We start from the raw sequence: 15582 nt of genomic DNA on the forward strand, positions 1-15582 counted from the left end.
GCAAACTCTCATTCTCTTTGCTAGAGGACTTCTCAGAAAGTGAGCGTCAGAATCCCCCTTCATCCATGCTTCATCTGAATGACTGGTCTTGCAACATTATTTCCCCATCATCCTTTAGCAAGGGCTCACCTTTGTTCCTTTTTTTCAGCCATGCTTTGCTTGACCACAGGTTTCCCTCTTGTGCTAAAGGAAACATCTAGGGGCACCCGGGTGGCTCAGTCGGTTAAGTGTCTGACTCTTGATCTCAGCTCAGGTATTGATCTCAGCTCAGGTCTTGATCTCAGGGTTTTAAGTTCAAGCCCCACATCAGGCCTCCAAGCTTGCTTGCTTGCTTGCTTTTTCTGTCTTTCTCTGGCCCTCTGATAGTATAATTTAGGAATGCATTCTGTAGTATAATAGAAAACCCTACTGCATTGGTTTAAACTGATGGAGGTGGGGGGAAGAGCAGGGAATTTTCACAATAGAAAGCCTTTGAAGGGAGGCAGTCAAGAACTGACACAGTAACTCAGTAATGCTATCAGGAACACAGGCTTTTTATACATTTCCAATCCCAAATCCTTAGCATAGGTATGCTCATGGTTAGGCTAGACCTTCATGGTCACACGATGGCTTGGTTCATATTCCAGTCAGAAAGAAGAGAGAAGGGTCAAGACTTTTTTTTTTTAATTTTAAGTGTGGCTTTGTCTTTTTATTGGAGAAGCTTTAAATGATGAATTTCTAAAAGAATAAAAGCATGACTCTTATCATAACATAAACAAGTGTCAATATTTTATTTCACTTATTAATTAATAAGGAAATCAGTAAGAGGTTGAAACCAATTCAAAGGAGAATTCTTGAAAACATTGACACATAGGCAATCATATACACATACAGGCAATCGGGAATGCTACAATGAATCCACAGACAGATGGAAAACTAGTCAACAGAGAAATAACCAATTGCAGCTCCACCAGACACAATTCATTTGCATTTCTATGGACAAGAGCTAATTGCATTCCTATCAGTTTTCCACAGTTTACAAAATTGTAAAATAGCTCAAGGATAGAGGAAGATGAAGATGACACCAAAGCGAGTGCTGGGATACCATATATTTGTCCATTTAAAAAGCTTTCGCAATGTTTCCCGCCAGAAGGGAGGCCCCCTCGCCATCTACCTATATCTCATTGACCAGAGCCGTGTCACATAGTCACCTTTGTTACAAGAGAGGCTGGCAAATCAAGCCTCTAGCTGGACACACCGCTCTTTCAAGCAAAGTAGGATTCCGTTAGTAAGGAAGTCAGCCCCACCTATATACCCTCCTGATGTAAGTGCACTAGATTATTTAATAACTTTTAGCACACATGAGTATGAGGACGATTACATGGACATCTGCTGTTTTGCTACTTTGCATCATTTCCTCTCCTGGTCATTGTACCTCACATTTCCTTTGGGCTGTACCCCATCTCCACTCTCTAAACCCAGCTCCGAAGGTGGACACTTGACTCTGGGCTTGTTTAGTTATGGTGATTGATTTAGGACTGGATGCAGCTGGAGCCAAGCCAATTAGCTTCACTTTTTGAAATTTCATCAGAACAAAAGTGTGATTTGCATTAGAAAATAGTAATATTTAAGTCTAAAAGATGTTTAGTCAGTTTCCTGACAATGGTTGGTGCACAAGTGGATTCCCTTATTCTTTGTAAGAATCCCAGTGCTCCTCAAAGAGTCTGTGGCTTCCTGGTGAGAAACCTTTGGGAAGTTTCTTTATTTAGTATGTGGCTCCTGCTTTTAGAACTTGAGAGCTGATAGGCTGTAGCGTGCGCTAGGAAGTTCAAGTCTGGGCTTGAATGCCAGTGGTGGCAGGCACAGTCTGCCCAGAAAATAACACCATCTAAGCGTTTAAAGCAGGGGGGAGTTTCATTCAGGGGATTAGTTACATGGGGAATAAAGTGTTGAAAAGCTGAACAGAGGTGGTTGAGGCAATTCAGGGATTAGCAGCAGCAAGAAGCCAACAATCACCACCGCCAGGCTACAGATTATATCCAGGAGGAGATTATGTTACAGGTGCCCAGGGTCTGGGATCCCCTAACAATACAAAGGGAGAACCAGTTACATCAGAGATGCTGCTCACATGGGTGGGGTGGGATGGCTAAGAAAGTGGCTGTTCCTGTTGCTGCCTCCTGTTGGCTGAACCTAGCTAGGTGCTCAGGAGCAAGAAAGCCCCGGAATGTAGTCTCTGGGGGTCCGGCACTCCCATCTTTAGGAAGCACAACAGGAAAAGGGTGGGGAATGGAACTGAAGCCATTGGGTCTACCACACAGGACTTAGCCGTATTTCATCACATCTAAGATGCCATTGATTATGGGATGCCATTATTCTATGCATCACTAAGAAAAAAAAAGCTCCCAATTAAACTACGGCACAATGCTAAAACTTCGTCCGTTGCAATGCGTCTTGGAATGAGATATTAAAATGTAAAAAATATGCATCTTAAGATCAATAAAATATGCTATTAGCTGTGTGATCTTAAGCACATGTCAACTTAATTCATTTCCACCTTTGAGCTATGGTTTTACCATCTGGAAATTGAAGACAATATCCTCATAGGGTTAGTGTAAGGATTAAATCAGCTATCACTTTTAAGACTGTTAAGTTTAGCAAGAGTAGGCACTTTGTCTCTTGTTCAGTGTATCCCCAGTGCCTAGCACAGGGCTTGGCGCATAATAGGAACTCAAGAAAATGTTGTGGAATAAATCCACCTGGACTCTATTTTCCCAAATGAGCGGGTTATTGGCACATAGTGGCAGGTGGGTGTCAATAAATGGAAGTTATCGAAACGGAAAGCTATTATTAGTGGAATCAACCATGTTTTGGAACAAGATCTTCTTTCACTAGTTACCTAGAACTGACTCGTCTGTGGGGGAGCGGAGGGACTCCTCTTTTACTTAAGAAAGACGTCAGAGTGGAAGCCACAGTCCCTGGTGGAAAAGATTATGCCAGATGGCTTTGTGCACGCAAAGTAAATCGTGAGCAGAAAATTTAAGGGTGGGGGGGGGCAAATGAAGTTGGCAGGGAAGGATGGGAATGAGGTGCATGACAAAACAAAATACAAAATAGCAAACTCCACCAGCTACAAAGCACGTTTTGGTCATCATTTTCCTAACCCTCACAGGTCTGCAAGCACTGTAGTGTTGTTTCCATTTCACAAATGGGACTCAGGCAGAGCATGGTTAGGAAGGGATTTTCCTGAATGAAAACAACTAGATGGAAGCAAAGCTCAGACGCCCCGCGTGTGGTTACGTCTACCCGGCTTCAGGCTGCCGAGAGAAAGCCTGAGACCGGAGAGATTAATTCCAATTTACAACACATGTAAGGATAGGTAAATACGAGGAGGGTGATGAAAATAGCTGCTAGGGTGGGGAGATTATGGGCGAGGAGAACAATCTAAGTAGCGCTGACATCATCTTTTCAAGAATAATTCAGCCAATGCAGAGAAAGGTGTTGAAACCAAACGCCTTCTCCAGCTGCCATCCCCCCGCGGAGGAGGGACTTATCCAACAGGCTAGAGGTTAGTCAGGACTCCAGGATGCACCCCAGACGCGGAGCAACATTCCCCAGTTCATTAATAGGGAGTCACTGATGACTTCAGCGCACGTCCCCACTTTCCTATCCGTGCCCGCTTCCGCGCGCCACACGCTGACCGCCCATTCTCTCCCGCGGGTAACGAGCACCGCCTACTGGCTGTCAGCCGCTCGGCGGCTTGGCCCCGCCCCCGAGCAAAACGCGCATGCTCTTCAGTGCCCCTCCGCCTCCGCCTTCAGGCTTCTCGCGACAGCCGCCCAGCGGCGGCCTGAATCTCGCGATAAAGGCTTATTGTCTCGCGGGACCGCGGCTGGCAGACGGGCTTTCAGGCGGCCCTGGCCGGGGAAGAGGAGTTGCATGTGTCGCTTCAGCTGGCGGTAGTGGCGGGAGCGGAGGCGGCGGGGGTTGTGCGACCGCCCGGGTAACGACCCCTCGTGTCTCTCCCTCTTCCGAGAAGCTCGTAGAGAGCGTGGGGGAAGCCGAGGTTCTGCCTGGCGGAAGGGGGCCGGGCCGGGCGTCTCCACACCTCCGCCCACATGGGCCCCTCTGGTGTCCCCGGGATGGCCCCTTCGCCTCAGATGTTCCCCTAACTCCTGGCCGCCCTTGTCGCCCTAGTGCTCTTACATTCTGCCCCTTGCTGATTCTTCCCCCATTTTCTCTCTTCAGATTCTGGTCTCCCCGCCCCCTCCCACTCCCATCCCCTTCCCTGATTCCTGTGTCCTTCCCTTGGCGTTTAGCTACCCTCACCCCCTGTACTCTGGGCACCTCTGGTCACCCACCCCTTCGTAGGCTTTTCCAGCCTCTTTTCGTCCAGCTGCTTTGTGGCCTTTATTGCTGCAGTTTGCATCCCTTCCAGATCACCCCCAGACCTTTTGTCCCATCACTACGGATCATCCTCCCCATCTTATTATCCCATTGCTTCCCTCTTTCCACTAGTGCGCCCCCACCCCCACCCCCATTCTTCACGGTCCTTTTGCTCCTGTCACTTGCTTCCCTGTAGACCTGTGGAGCTGGTAATGGTGCGCCCAGAATTGCTCATATTTTATGAATCCTAATGCAGCTTGTATTCTTAAGAACAAAATTGAAACAGGTTTAGGGTTGAGGTATTTCTAGTGGGAGGAGGTGAGGCTACATCTGAACAGTGCCTCTTTGGGGTCTTGGTCCGAAATAGTGAAAATGTGTTCTTTTCCTTGCTTACAGGTTTGTGAGATGGCTGCTGATATTTCCGAATCCGGTGGGCATGATTGCAAAGGAGACCCAAGGGGCAATACCAAGTTAGATGCAGACTACCCACTTCGAGTCCTTTACTGTGGAGGCAAGTGTTACAAAGCAGGAAATGGCTTTTGCTCACTTTATTTTTATGCATTGTGATAGTCGTATCACATTTGATCCTATTAATCCTTTTGTCATTTGTCTTTGTTATTTGGGAAATCCTTAATGGGGGGTGGAGGGTGCGTTGGTGAAGAGGAGGCATGGGTTAACATTTTCCCCGACCTGTATGACTTGTGTCTTGCTACTTGGCTGGAGAAGCTTACAGTCCAGTTGGAATAGAGATATGCAAATAGATTATTTCAATCTGGTGTTACTTGCTAGTCTGGCTATTAAAGGAGGACTTCTTGGAAGATACTGAGTCTGAAGAGATGACAAGGACCGGATGAGGAAGTCGGGAAGGGCATCCCAGATGAAGTGAGCAGCTATGCTAGAAAAGACTTGATGCACGTCTGTGGAGAAATGAGCAGATTTGGTCACAGTATAGTGTGGATATAGTATAGGGAGGGTGTCAGTGAGGAATGGAAGATGATGAGATTGGAGTAGGACAGTCTTGGGAAGGTGTTCTTGGTTTGATTCATAATATGTGTATTAGATTGAATTGGGATTCTTTTTTTCTTTGTGTGTTTTTCGTCATTTTCAGCACAGAAATATTTGTGAATTGGAAATGCTTTAATTTTATTAGCATTTTGGAAAGTTCCAGAAAAATTTAGAGGTACAGGATAGCAAAGGGGCGAGTAAATACCGATTTTTTTCAGGAAATATTTTTGACCACTTATTCTGTGCCTCACAGTGTTTTGGGTGCTAGGGACTGAGTAGTGAATAAGTCAGAAAAGGTCCTTGTGTTTGGAGACTTTACGTTTTGTGAGTGTAATAGAGACATCATCTGGAGTTTAAGTACTACAGAAGGAGAGGGAATGTCACCGAGTTAAAACATTTTGTCCACTTGCCACTTATCAGATATCTTTGATATTAAAAATTATTATAAAATACCTCAGTAAGAGTATGGGCATGCAGTAAGAGTAAGGCAGGGGAACTTTTTTAGGGTTGATTGAGTTTTGTTATGATATTGGTCTTATTTGGTCATCTTGTTTGCCTTTGGAGTCACAGACCAGGGTCTGCATCCTGACTCTAACATTACCATCTATGTGTCCTTGGGCAGGTTACCTAATTTGATTAAGGATTAAAGGTCTGTTTCTTAAGGTCTGTACAATGAAAATGATGATTATATCCTATGTCAGGTGATTTGTATAAAGCTTCTGGTATAGTAGCTAACACAAGAACATAGTACAATAAGTTTTATTTGAGAAGTATACTAGTTTAGTATAGTTTTATTTATCTTTGTCAGATGTAGTTAAGAGCTGTTGTTCTTTGTACCCTATTTCATCTAATCTAAGCCTCCGTATTTTGTGAGATTCACCATTATTTTATGTTCCACTAAAAAAGAAAAAAAGCATCAGATTGACATGCCATAATTATAAGATGTATCCCTATAAAAACGAAAAAAATTTAGGATTGTTGAAATACGGTATATGAAAACCGCACTGTTAAATTGCTTATGTGACTGCTAATGGGACTTTTGAACAACTGCACTAAATATGCAAACCACCCCAGAGATAATTTGTGTTGACCAGAGATCCCTAACCTTTTTGAGAAAGGTTTATTTTCATTTCTCTCCCTAGTTTGTATTGATATTCCAGGCACTAAGCTGGGGACAGGGTTACTTCCTCAAGGAGTTTATGGTCTAGTTATAGGAGAAGCACTTAGGGAATATTAATTGCTAAAGTAAATAGTAGTGATTATAACTATGAATTAGATGTTGAGGAAAAGAAGTAGGGAAATTTCTAAGGAAATGAGAAGCCTTAGATAAAGGGTAGAATTTGCAAGGAAAGGGGAAGGAATGTGTAAGAACAGTATGTTGGTAAGATTTAATATGGTGTCTTCAGGGGAGAGGGAAAAGAAAGGGCTGATTGGAACAGAGTGCTGGTTGGAGTAGAATGAGAAACAAGGGTAGGTAGAATGGGGTCATTTCTGGGGAGACATTTTGTCTTCAGGATTGTGACTTCAGACTCAATCTGAGTTGGAATCCTGGCTCAGCCATTTACTCAGTTGTGTGACCTTGGCCAGTTCCCTCATCCATTAAAGAACCTCCTTCAGGAGGCTGTCAAGAAGAATGAATAATACTCCCAAAAGCTCCACCTCCTAACACGATCACATTGGATAATAGGATTTCAACATAGTAATTTTGAGGGGACGCAAACATTCAGACCATAGCAGGTTTCATGGCTGGCGATGCCTTGTTTTTCTTGTTGCATCACATCAGCAAGTACGTAATGTCAGGTTATTCCACTATTAGTGATGTGAAATTCGATAACTGCTAGATCTGTGTGTCGAAAAGCTATGGTTTACAGAAGGGGAAATTGACTTAATTTTATTATTTATTTATTTATTTTTTAAAGATTTTATTTATTTGAGAGAGTGAGCACAAGCAGGGTGAATGGCAGGGAGAGGGAGAAGCAGGCTCCCCACTGAGCAGGGAGCCCAACACGGGGCTCGACATAGGCCTCAATCCTAGGACCCGGGATCATGACCTGATCCATCCAGGCGCCCCGGGAAATTGACTTTGAAAGCAAATAACAGTGAACTGTCCACATATTTTCATTGTATTAGAATTTTGTTGAACTGAATGTTCTTTGAAATGGCATACAAGTTTTATAGCTTTTGTATTTACTGTTATGGTATTTAACCTATAATCCTGTCCTGAAAGTGTGGCTGAATATCTGTACCTACTGATATCTGAACTTGAACTCTGAGGATTGTAGAGCTCTGGTTATGGAGAGCTTTGGTGGAAAGATCTCCACACTTGATATAAAGAGTTGCTAGTTTTCTTCGGCCACATACTTCTGTCCTTTTCTGAGCTATTTAACCTTTTTTAGAGCTTCATCTATTAAAAAGTGATGGTGGGATGAGGAGAGGGCATACCACTGTCACGTGGCTGGCACACAGCTGCACTGCCTGTCTGTGTCCTGTAATCTGATGTCGTGGTTAAGAGCTTCAGAAACTGACCAGGGTTCAAATCCTGTTCTACTCACCAGATGCAGTGGGTTACTTACCTACTGGTAATGCAGATGTGGTGATTCTTACAGGGTGGTGATGATGACACATAATAATGCATATAACGATAATTGATGTGATGAGTAATGGTGCACTACCCCTCTTCTCCCTCACAAATTTCAAGATATTAGGCACACTGAACTACTCAGTTCTTCATCTTAAAAACAAAATAGTTGACCCAGTAACAGAATTCTATTTAAAATCAGGAAGCCTTTTGAGTTATTCAGTTCTTCAGCCCATGCAGCCTATACGAGGACAAAATTGAACCCGCGTTCCCTCTGGCTTTACAGTTGCATAATCGTATGTAGCACAGTATGAAAAAGAAAAGGAAACGTATATTGCAAAGAAATGGTAGCAAAAGTGCTACTGAAGTCTGTAAATGTGTTAGTATGAACACATGATAGTTTGGTAAAACTATCAAAAGAAATAACCATTTCCTTTCAAGCTTTGTTGTGTGGGGAATTGTTCCCAGCTTAACTTCAGACCCATTGGAGTAGTTATGGTAAAACTTTAAGATATGCAGGATAGTATAGTTTGATGTTCCATCAGCTGAGGCTTATGGTCTTTAGATTAAGAAAAAAATAATATATAAGAGAATATCTCTATGAACCATGTGCCTTTTACCTTAAAAAAAAGCATGATGGGTAGTATTTGAAAAGTGGTACAGAATTATAGGAGAAAGTAGAAATGAAGCATTTTGTCAGATTTAAAATAAAAGTTACCCATGTGTGTTTATATATTTAAATTTTCCAATCTTTTTTTTTCTCCATTTTCCCAGTCTGTTCATTACCAACAGAGGTAAGTCCTTTTAAAATTCTTTTCTTTTTTTACTTTCTGCATTTGAGGTCATTGATTTTAGAGCTAGCCTGAGAACTTTTTTTAATTTTTCACGTTCTGTCATTTGACAGTAGAGTTTCAACTTTTTATAGAGAACTTTGGATTAGAATAATTTTATGTTCTTAGAAATTTGTTTTCCTTAGACTTAGTATCTTATGTGTGCCTCTTTTACTTGACCAATTTGGACTTTTGCTTGGAACTTATGAATAGTTACCCAATAAAACAAGAGTAGCCTTAAAGCCAAATCTAATGTCTAAGCAGAGGAAAGCATAAATTAAAATTATGTATAAGATTTTCTGTTAATAAGCTGCTGAGTCAGGATCTGTGGGCAAGTCACAAAAATAGTGAGACACCTCTGTGCCCAAGCAAGAAATGAACATGCTCGTTTTTTACTGTTTGCTCCTTTTTCTAATGGCCCTTCTGTTTGATGGGGAAAAAAATACATTACTACAGTGAGGAGGTGCTTAATCCTTTTTAAATTCTAATTTCTTATGGAGCATTTCCTGGTCAAACAGAATTCCTGTGGATAAGATGTCGGGTGGGAGTAGTTAGTTTCATCTGTCTTAATATAGCAGATACAGGGAATGACTTAATTAAAATGTATTGGTTGATTGAAAATGTTCTGTTGTGACTCAGTTTGTTCTCACCCCCCAACCCCCCAGTACTGTGAATATATGCCTGATGTTGCTAAATGTCGACAGTGGTTAGAGAAGAATTTTCCAAATGAGTTTGCAAAACTTACTGTAGGTATGAACCTTCTTTTTTCTTTCATCAAAGCTTGTATATCATAAACAAATGCACATAAGGCATTATTTTAAAGATATGAAAGTGCTCCTTTAGTAGGATATTATAGAATTGTATTTATGTCTATTAACTTCAAAACTATTTTACATTCTTGGGTTAAAATTGCTTCTATAGAATCACACACTGCTTCATGTGTCTTATCTCTCTGAGACAGTTTAGGATAACTTCTTATAAGAAGAGTAATGGTTTAGGAGCAAGTGCATTTTCATTCATTCATTTAAGAAATTATTTCTTGTGAGCATACTATATGCTACACTTTGTTTTAGATGCTGAGGATAAAGCAGTAAACAAAAGATCTACTCTTTGGAAATTATGTTCTAGAAGGGGAGACTTAAGTAAAATAAGACAAATAAAATAAGTATGTTAAGTAGTGATAAGCAGGCAGTGGGAAGATAAGAATTGTTGGGGAGAATTTTAGGTAGTGGCAGGAAAGATTTTGCTGAAAAGACTGCATTTGAACAAAGACCTAAAGGAAGTGAGGGAGTGAGTCATCTGGCTATCTGGGAGAACATTCCACTTGCGGGGCAAGTGCAAAGGCCCTGAGGTAAAAGGTTACCAGTCATACTCAGGAAACATCAAGGAAGCCTTTTTGTCTACAGCTTATTGAAGGAGGGGGAGAAGGGTCAGAGATGAAGTCAGAGAAGTAATGGAGGACCACACCTAAAGTGTGGCTTTTATTCAGAATGTGATGTGGAGCAATCGAAGGGATTTGAGCAGAAGAGCGATAAGATCTAACTTTTGTTTCAACAGCATCTCTTTGGCTATTGTGCAAAAGAATAGACTGAAGAGGGGCACAGGCAGTAAAGGGAGACCAGATTAGAGGCTGCGGCCATAATTGCATCAGGAGACCATGGTGACCTGACCAGAATGGTAGCAGTGGAGGCGGGGAAAGTAGGCAGGTTCTCAATGTGTTTTGAGGGTAGAGCTGACAGGGCTTTCTGATGTGCTGCATGTGGGATGTGAGAAAATGAGGCATCTAGGGTTTTGGCAACTAGAAGAATGGAGTTGCTGTTGCCAGAGGAAGGGAAGACTGCAGAGAACAGATTTTCTTCATTTTGTTAAAACTGTTGGCTTCTCTTATGAAATTGGTGGAAATGAAGGCAGTAGCAGGAAGAAGGGAAAGCCTGGGCTGGAAACAGGCCTATCAGATGTACCCAGTGTTATTCCACTATTTGCTGCTTTGATTGTCAGATTGTTTCCAAGAGGCACAACCCCTGAAACTTCATAGAAGGCCTTTTTGGATAGTAGCTACAGTCATTGTCTGTGATTGGATAAGAACCCTAAAGTTGGCTGTTACAGTCTGTGTGGTCATGGTCACCCCCCCCCCCATGACCTGCCTAGAACATAAGACCCGAGGAAGGAGTCTTCTTAGGCCCAGACTTCCTGTTACCTAGATTAGTGTGTTTAGATGCTAAACATTCCTGCAGAGTCTGAGTGTTTTGTGCTCCTTTCATGTGCTGAAAAGATCCTAATCTTCACATATCAAAGAATTTGTTTTGTCTTCTATCACCATGCACTTAACCATAATGAACAGAATTAGACTGGATAGGAATTTAGCAATATAATCATTTACTTTATAAACGGGACGCTCAGTTATTGGCAGGATGCCTTATTTGTGTATGAAATTGCTCAAAGGTGATTTTTTTAAGGTTATTTTGAAGTAATGTTAATGCTTTTGGATTTCATCGTTAACATCTAGAAAATTCACCGAAACAAGAAGCTGGAATTAATGAGGGTCAAGGCACAGCAGGGGAAGAGGAAGAGAAGAAAAAGCAGAAGAGAGGTAAGGCGTAAATCCATGGCTTGATTTATATAAACGCACCTTCCCTCTGTCAGAGGAAATGCGGACAGTCCCAAAGCCAGTAATATCTTCCTGCTGCTGCAGTTCCATATGCGCACCCCACAGAGCGACACGGAATCATATTCTCAGAATGACTGGATGTCATATGATTTGGGCTTTTACAATACATTGGACCTAAGAAAACATGCTTTATTTCCTGTGTACATATGCAAAAAGCAACCAGCCAGCTTGTTTATGACTTGAAAACGTCGTTACCTTATTAAAATACCCGTGCATTCTATTTAGTTTGAGTTGAGGACATTGATAAAGGTTTTATTCTCTCATGATATCAGCTCAGTTGAATTTTTTTTTTTTTTTTTTTTTAAATAGCTGTTGTGTATACCTGTCTACCTCCTTCTAAAATGAATTCCTGTACTCCGGATCCTGTCCCTGCTTGTTTCTTCTGCCTTAATTTTTCTCCCCTATGATTAAAATTAGCTTATAAATAAGGACTGTGCATCTTTCAGGAAAAATTCCCCCAAGAGCCCATGTCTTTGTTTGCCTTATCCCTTACCCTGCCGCTCTTAGCCAGACTTTTGTAGTAAGACTAGACTCGCTGTCCTTGCTCTTCTGTTCTCCATTGTTCATGCCTCATTCTGTGCTAAGCTGTCATACCACTGAAATTCCTCTAATAGTGGTCATCGGTGGCTCAGTAATTGCTAAGCAATAAGAGCATTTTAGCACACACTTCTTTTTGAAATGCTGTACTTCTTGGTTTTTGTGACAGACTTCTTTCTTCATCCTCCCTGTCACTCCTCCTCGGTCTTCTGTGCAGACTTTTCTGCTCCCTTCTGTCCCTAAAAAGTTGTATTTCCCAGGATCCTCTTACCTCCTCTTTCTGCTGTTTTCTCCCTGAATGATTCTTTCACATCCCTAACTTCTGACACCATTCTACACTTGAAATTCCTGAATCTGTACGTTTAGTCCTGGCCCGTGTCTCTAGACTGGCAATGTGCATGGTCCCACAGGCACCTCAGATGCAGTATTTCCAAAAAAACCAAACTTACTAAGTCCCAAATCTATGTCTTTTGGTTCATGACAGCATACTTTATCCATTCATCTGAGCCAGAACCTGACACTCATCTTGGGTTCTCTTTTCTTTACTCCTCTTTTTTTTTCTTTTTCAAATATTTTATTTATTTGTCAGAGAGAGAGAGAGCTCAAGCAGGGGGAACAGCAGGCAGAAGGAGAAGCAGGCTCCCCGCTGAGCAAGGATCCTGATGTGGGACTCGATCCCAGACCCTGAGATCATGACCTGAGCCGAAGGCAGACGCCTAACCGACTGAGCCACCCAGGCATCCCTTCTTTGCTCCTTTTAATCGTTTTTTTTTTTTAGTAGTCATCTTCCTTAATTTATTTAGTACTAATTCTTTTTTTAAATTCCTTTTAATCAGTTCAAAATTCTGTTATTTCTCCTCCTTACTCTACCCTGTGCCATTACCATTACCACTGCTTTGTTAGATTTTGATTAATTTCCATCTGAACTGATGTAGGAGCCTCTAGTAGCCCTCTGTCAGCCTTATTCCTTAAAGGCTCACCCTTCATGCTGTGGAGTGATCTCCTAAAGCCTAAATCTGTTTTTTTCACTCCTTTATTCATTCAGTGGCTTTTCTTCTGCCTCAATATAAAATCAAATAGCAAAGCTTGATGTGCTGGTCCTTTAATGACTGGTAGGTAATCGCTTGCTTTTCTGGCTTTATCTCCTACATATCCATAAGCATCCTTCATTGAGAATGAGAATTGTAGTTCTCAAGTATAATGCCTTCTCTTTGTACTCGTTCCCTGTTCCTGGGATATCCTTTCTTACTGTCTCTCTCCAGCCCTTCTGCTTTCATCTGGACAGTTCCTTCTTCTGCAAGAACTTAGATGCCCTTTCTTCTGGAAAACCTTTTCTGTCCTCCGGATTCCTCTGCAAAGCTATGGTAGTGCCGTATTCATGGATCCTGTTATAGTATATATCAGTGGCAGTAATTATTAAACTTTTTTTTTTGTCTCCTTCATTAGACTAAGAGCCCCTGGAGGGCAGGGACTCTTTGTGTCATCAGCCGTTAGTGCAGTGCTTGGTACATATTACTTAATAAATATTTATTGAATGAATACTCATGCATGTGTTTATTAGTTTTGTATTAGAAGAAGAAACTTTAGAAATAATATTTGGTACTTCTTGAAAATTAATAAGCTTAAAGATAGTATTCATTTTGTTAAATACAAAACCATTGATGCTGAGCTCTTTTTTTAAATAAATAAAGGTGGAAGGGGTCAAATAAAGCAAAAAAAGAAGACTGTACCACAAAAGGTTACAATAGCCAAAATTCCTAGAGCAAAGAAGAAATATGTAACAAGAGTATGTGGCCTTGCAACTTTCGGTGAGTTCAAGCTTAAGTATGTTTAAAATGTGTGAACTATATTCTCTCTGTTGCTCTCTGCCTCCCTCCCTCTGTCTCTGTCTTGCTCTTTCCATCTCTTTTAATCTGGCATCATGAAAATTTCACAGGTCTATTTTTTGCTAAGAAGATACAAAATGAGATTTTGTACGTCTAACTATAGCCTCAAAAGTCAGATTTTGAAGAAATTTAAAAATCTTTTGCAAAGGGAACTAGTTTAACTTTTTCCTTTACAGAATACCTCCTTGGACACATTTTATGTGGAATGAGGAGGGCTAGGTAGGATTCCTTTTGAAGCCTATCAGTACTGCTCTTCTGTCCCTGTAAGCTAGATGGCAAAAGGCTGCAAAATGGCTTGTGCCCTCTGGGAACAATAGTAGAGGGTGAGGGAATGTGGGTATCAGTAAAATATCCTGCTTCAGAGCTCCTTCTGGAGGCCTTGAATGAACAGAGAAATTGTAAACCAAGATTCTTTCCTGTGACAACACAGTTGAAAAACAATCATTAGATAATAGGTTTGTTTCCCTACTGTAACTATTTATCTTGTAAAAAGGGATAAACAAAAGAACTTCATTGTACTTGGAAATGTGTATGTAATGCTTGGAATTAACACGTTCCTGGATTTATTTTGGTCTTACCATATGAGGTATGAATAATATGAATAACGCTTTGTGTGTGTGTGTGTGTGTGTGTGTGTGTGTGTGTGTGTGTGTGTGTGAGAGAGAGAGAGAGAGAGATAGGATACACCTTTAATTTTTGAATTTTTATTTAAATTCAGTTAATTAACTGTATAGTGTATTATTAGCTTCAGAGGTAGAGTTCAGTGATTCATCAGTTGCATATAACACCCAGTGCTCATTGCATCATGTACCTTCCTTAATGCCCATCACCCGCTTACCCCATTCCCCCTGAATAATGCTATTTTTATGAACTGAAGCTTTATTTGACCTTGAAAATTTAAGTTGAATGGTTAAGACCACTGCCTGTGGTAGTTTGTAATTATCATGAAAGGAATATAAAACCCATTAAGGCAGTCTGTTTTATGAAATTAAGATGCAGATTAAATTTCAAAATGGAAAAATATCTTTGATAAACAGTTCCAATTATAGTCTTGCTATTTCTTTTTTTTCAATAACAGAAATTGATCTTAAAGAAGCACAAAGATTTTTTGCTCAAAAATTCTCCTGTGGTGCCTCAGTAACAGGAGAGGATGAAATCATCATTCAGGGAGACTTTACAGATGACATAATTGATGTCATTCAGGAAAAATGGCCAGAGGTGAGTTGGTAGAACATGTGCATCTGTGGATATAAGTTTTTAAAGCAAGTTGCTTCCATGTTATCTGATACCACAATTCATGAGATATAATTATTTGTTTTATAGGTGGATGATGATAGCATCGAAGATCTTGGAGAAGTAAAGAAGTGATTTTTGAAAATTTGTCTCTATTTAATGATCTGAACTGAGAATTGATATGGCCAAAGGGAGAGAGGCCTTTTAAAAATATATATATTTATCCTACAGTAAAACTGTAGATTACCCTCACCCTTGGCATTTTCACTGTTCTGTATAAGGCTGCTTGTTTTTTTTATTGCCAAAGTCTAATGAACAGGGGAGACTGTCATGCTTATGCATGAAATAGAATTTAGTCAAATAAAAATTTTTGGTCATTTGGTACTGACTTTTCTCTTTCTCTTTTTAACTTTTTATTTTTGGAAAAACACTAGATTTTTTGTGCAAAGCTTTTCTGTTTATTATCTTAAAATAATCATGATT

At 40.8% G+C, this 15582-nt stretch overlaps 1 protein-coding gene across 2 annotated transcripts; it reads left to right on the forward strand.

The window, feature by feature from the left end:
* Positions 1-3806: 3806 nt before the first annotated feature.
* Positions 3807-15480, forward strand: DENR (density regulated re-initiation and release factor). Of its 2 annotated transcripts, none has more exons than XM_008688838.2 (8): positions 3807-3935; positions 4759-4873; positions 8720-8739; positions 9441-9525; positions 11282-11365; positions 13672-13788; positions 14945-15084; positions 15190-15480. In XM_008688838.2, the coding sequence occupies exons 2-8, from the start codon at positions 4768-4770 to the stop codon at positions 15232-15234; spliced, it is 597 nt and encodes a 198-aa protein (XP_008687060.1). In that variant the 5' UTR covers positions 3807-3935; positions 4759-4767; the 3' UTR covers positions 15235-15480. The 2 variants fall into 2 exon arrangements, with proteins under 2 accessions (XP_008687060.1, XP_008687061.1); XM_008688839.2 differs by having other exon boundaries at positions 3818-3979.
* The last annotated feature ends 102 nt before the right edge of the window (positions 15481-15582 follow it).

The sequence above is a fragment of the Ursus maritimus genome, unplaced genomic scaffold (genome assembly GCF_017311325.1).
Source record: "Ursus maritimus isolate PB19 unplaced genomic scaffold, ASM1731132v1 scaffold_33, whole genome shotgun sequence".
Lineage (NCBI taxonomy): Eukaryota > Metazoa > Chordata > Mammalia > Carnivora > Ursidae > Ursus > Ursus maritimus.

Excerpts from the sequence above, each read along its gene's own strand:
- DENR (XM_008688838.2), top strand. The coding sequence starts at position 4,768 with ATGGCTGCTGATATTTCCGAATCCGGTGGGCATGATTGCAAAGGAGAC. Across the intron at positions 4,874-8,719 it reads TCGAGTCCTTTACTGTGGAG|TCTGTTCATTACCAACAGAG; the intron begins GCAAGTGTTACA and ends CCATTTTCCCAG. Across the intron at positions 15,085-15,189 it reads TTCAGGAAAAATGGCCAGAG|GTGGATGATGATAGCATCGA; the intron begins GTGAGTTGGTAG and ends TTTGTTTTATAG.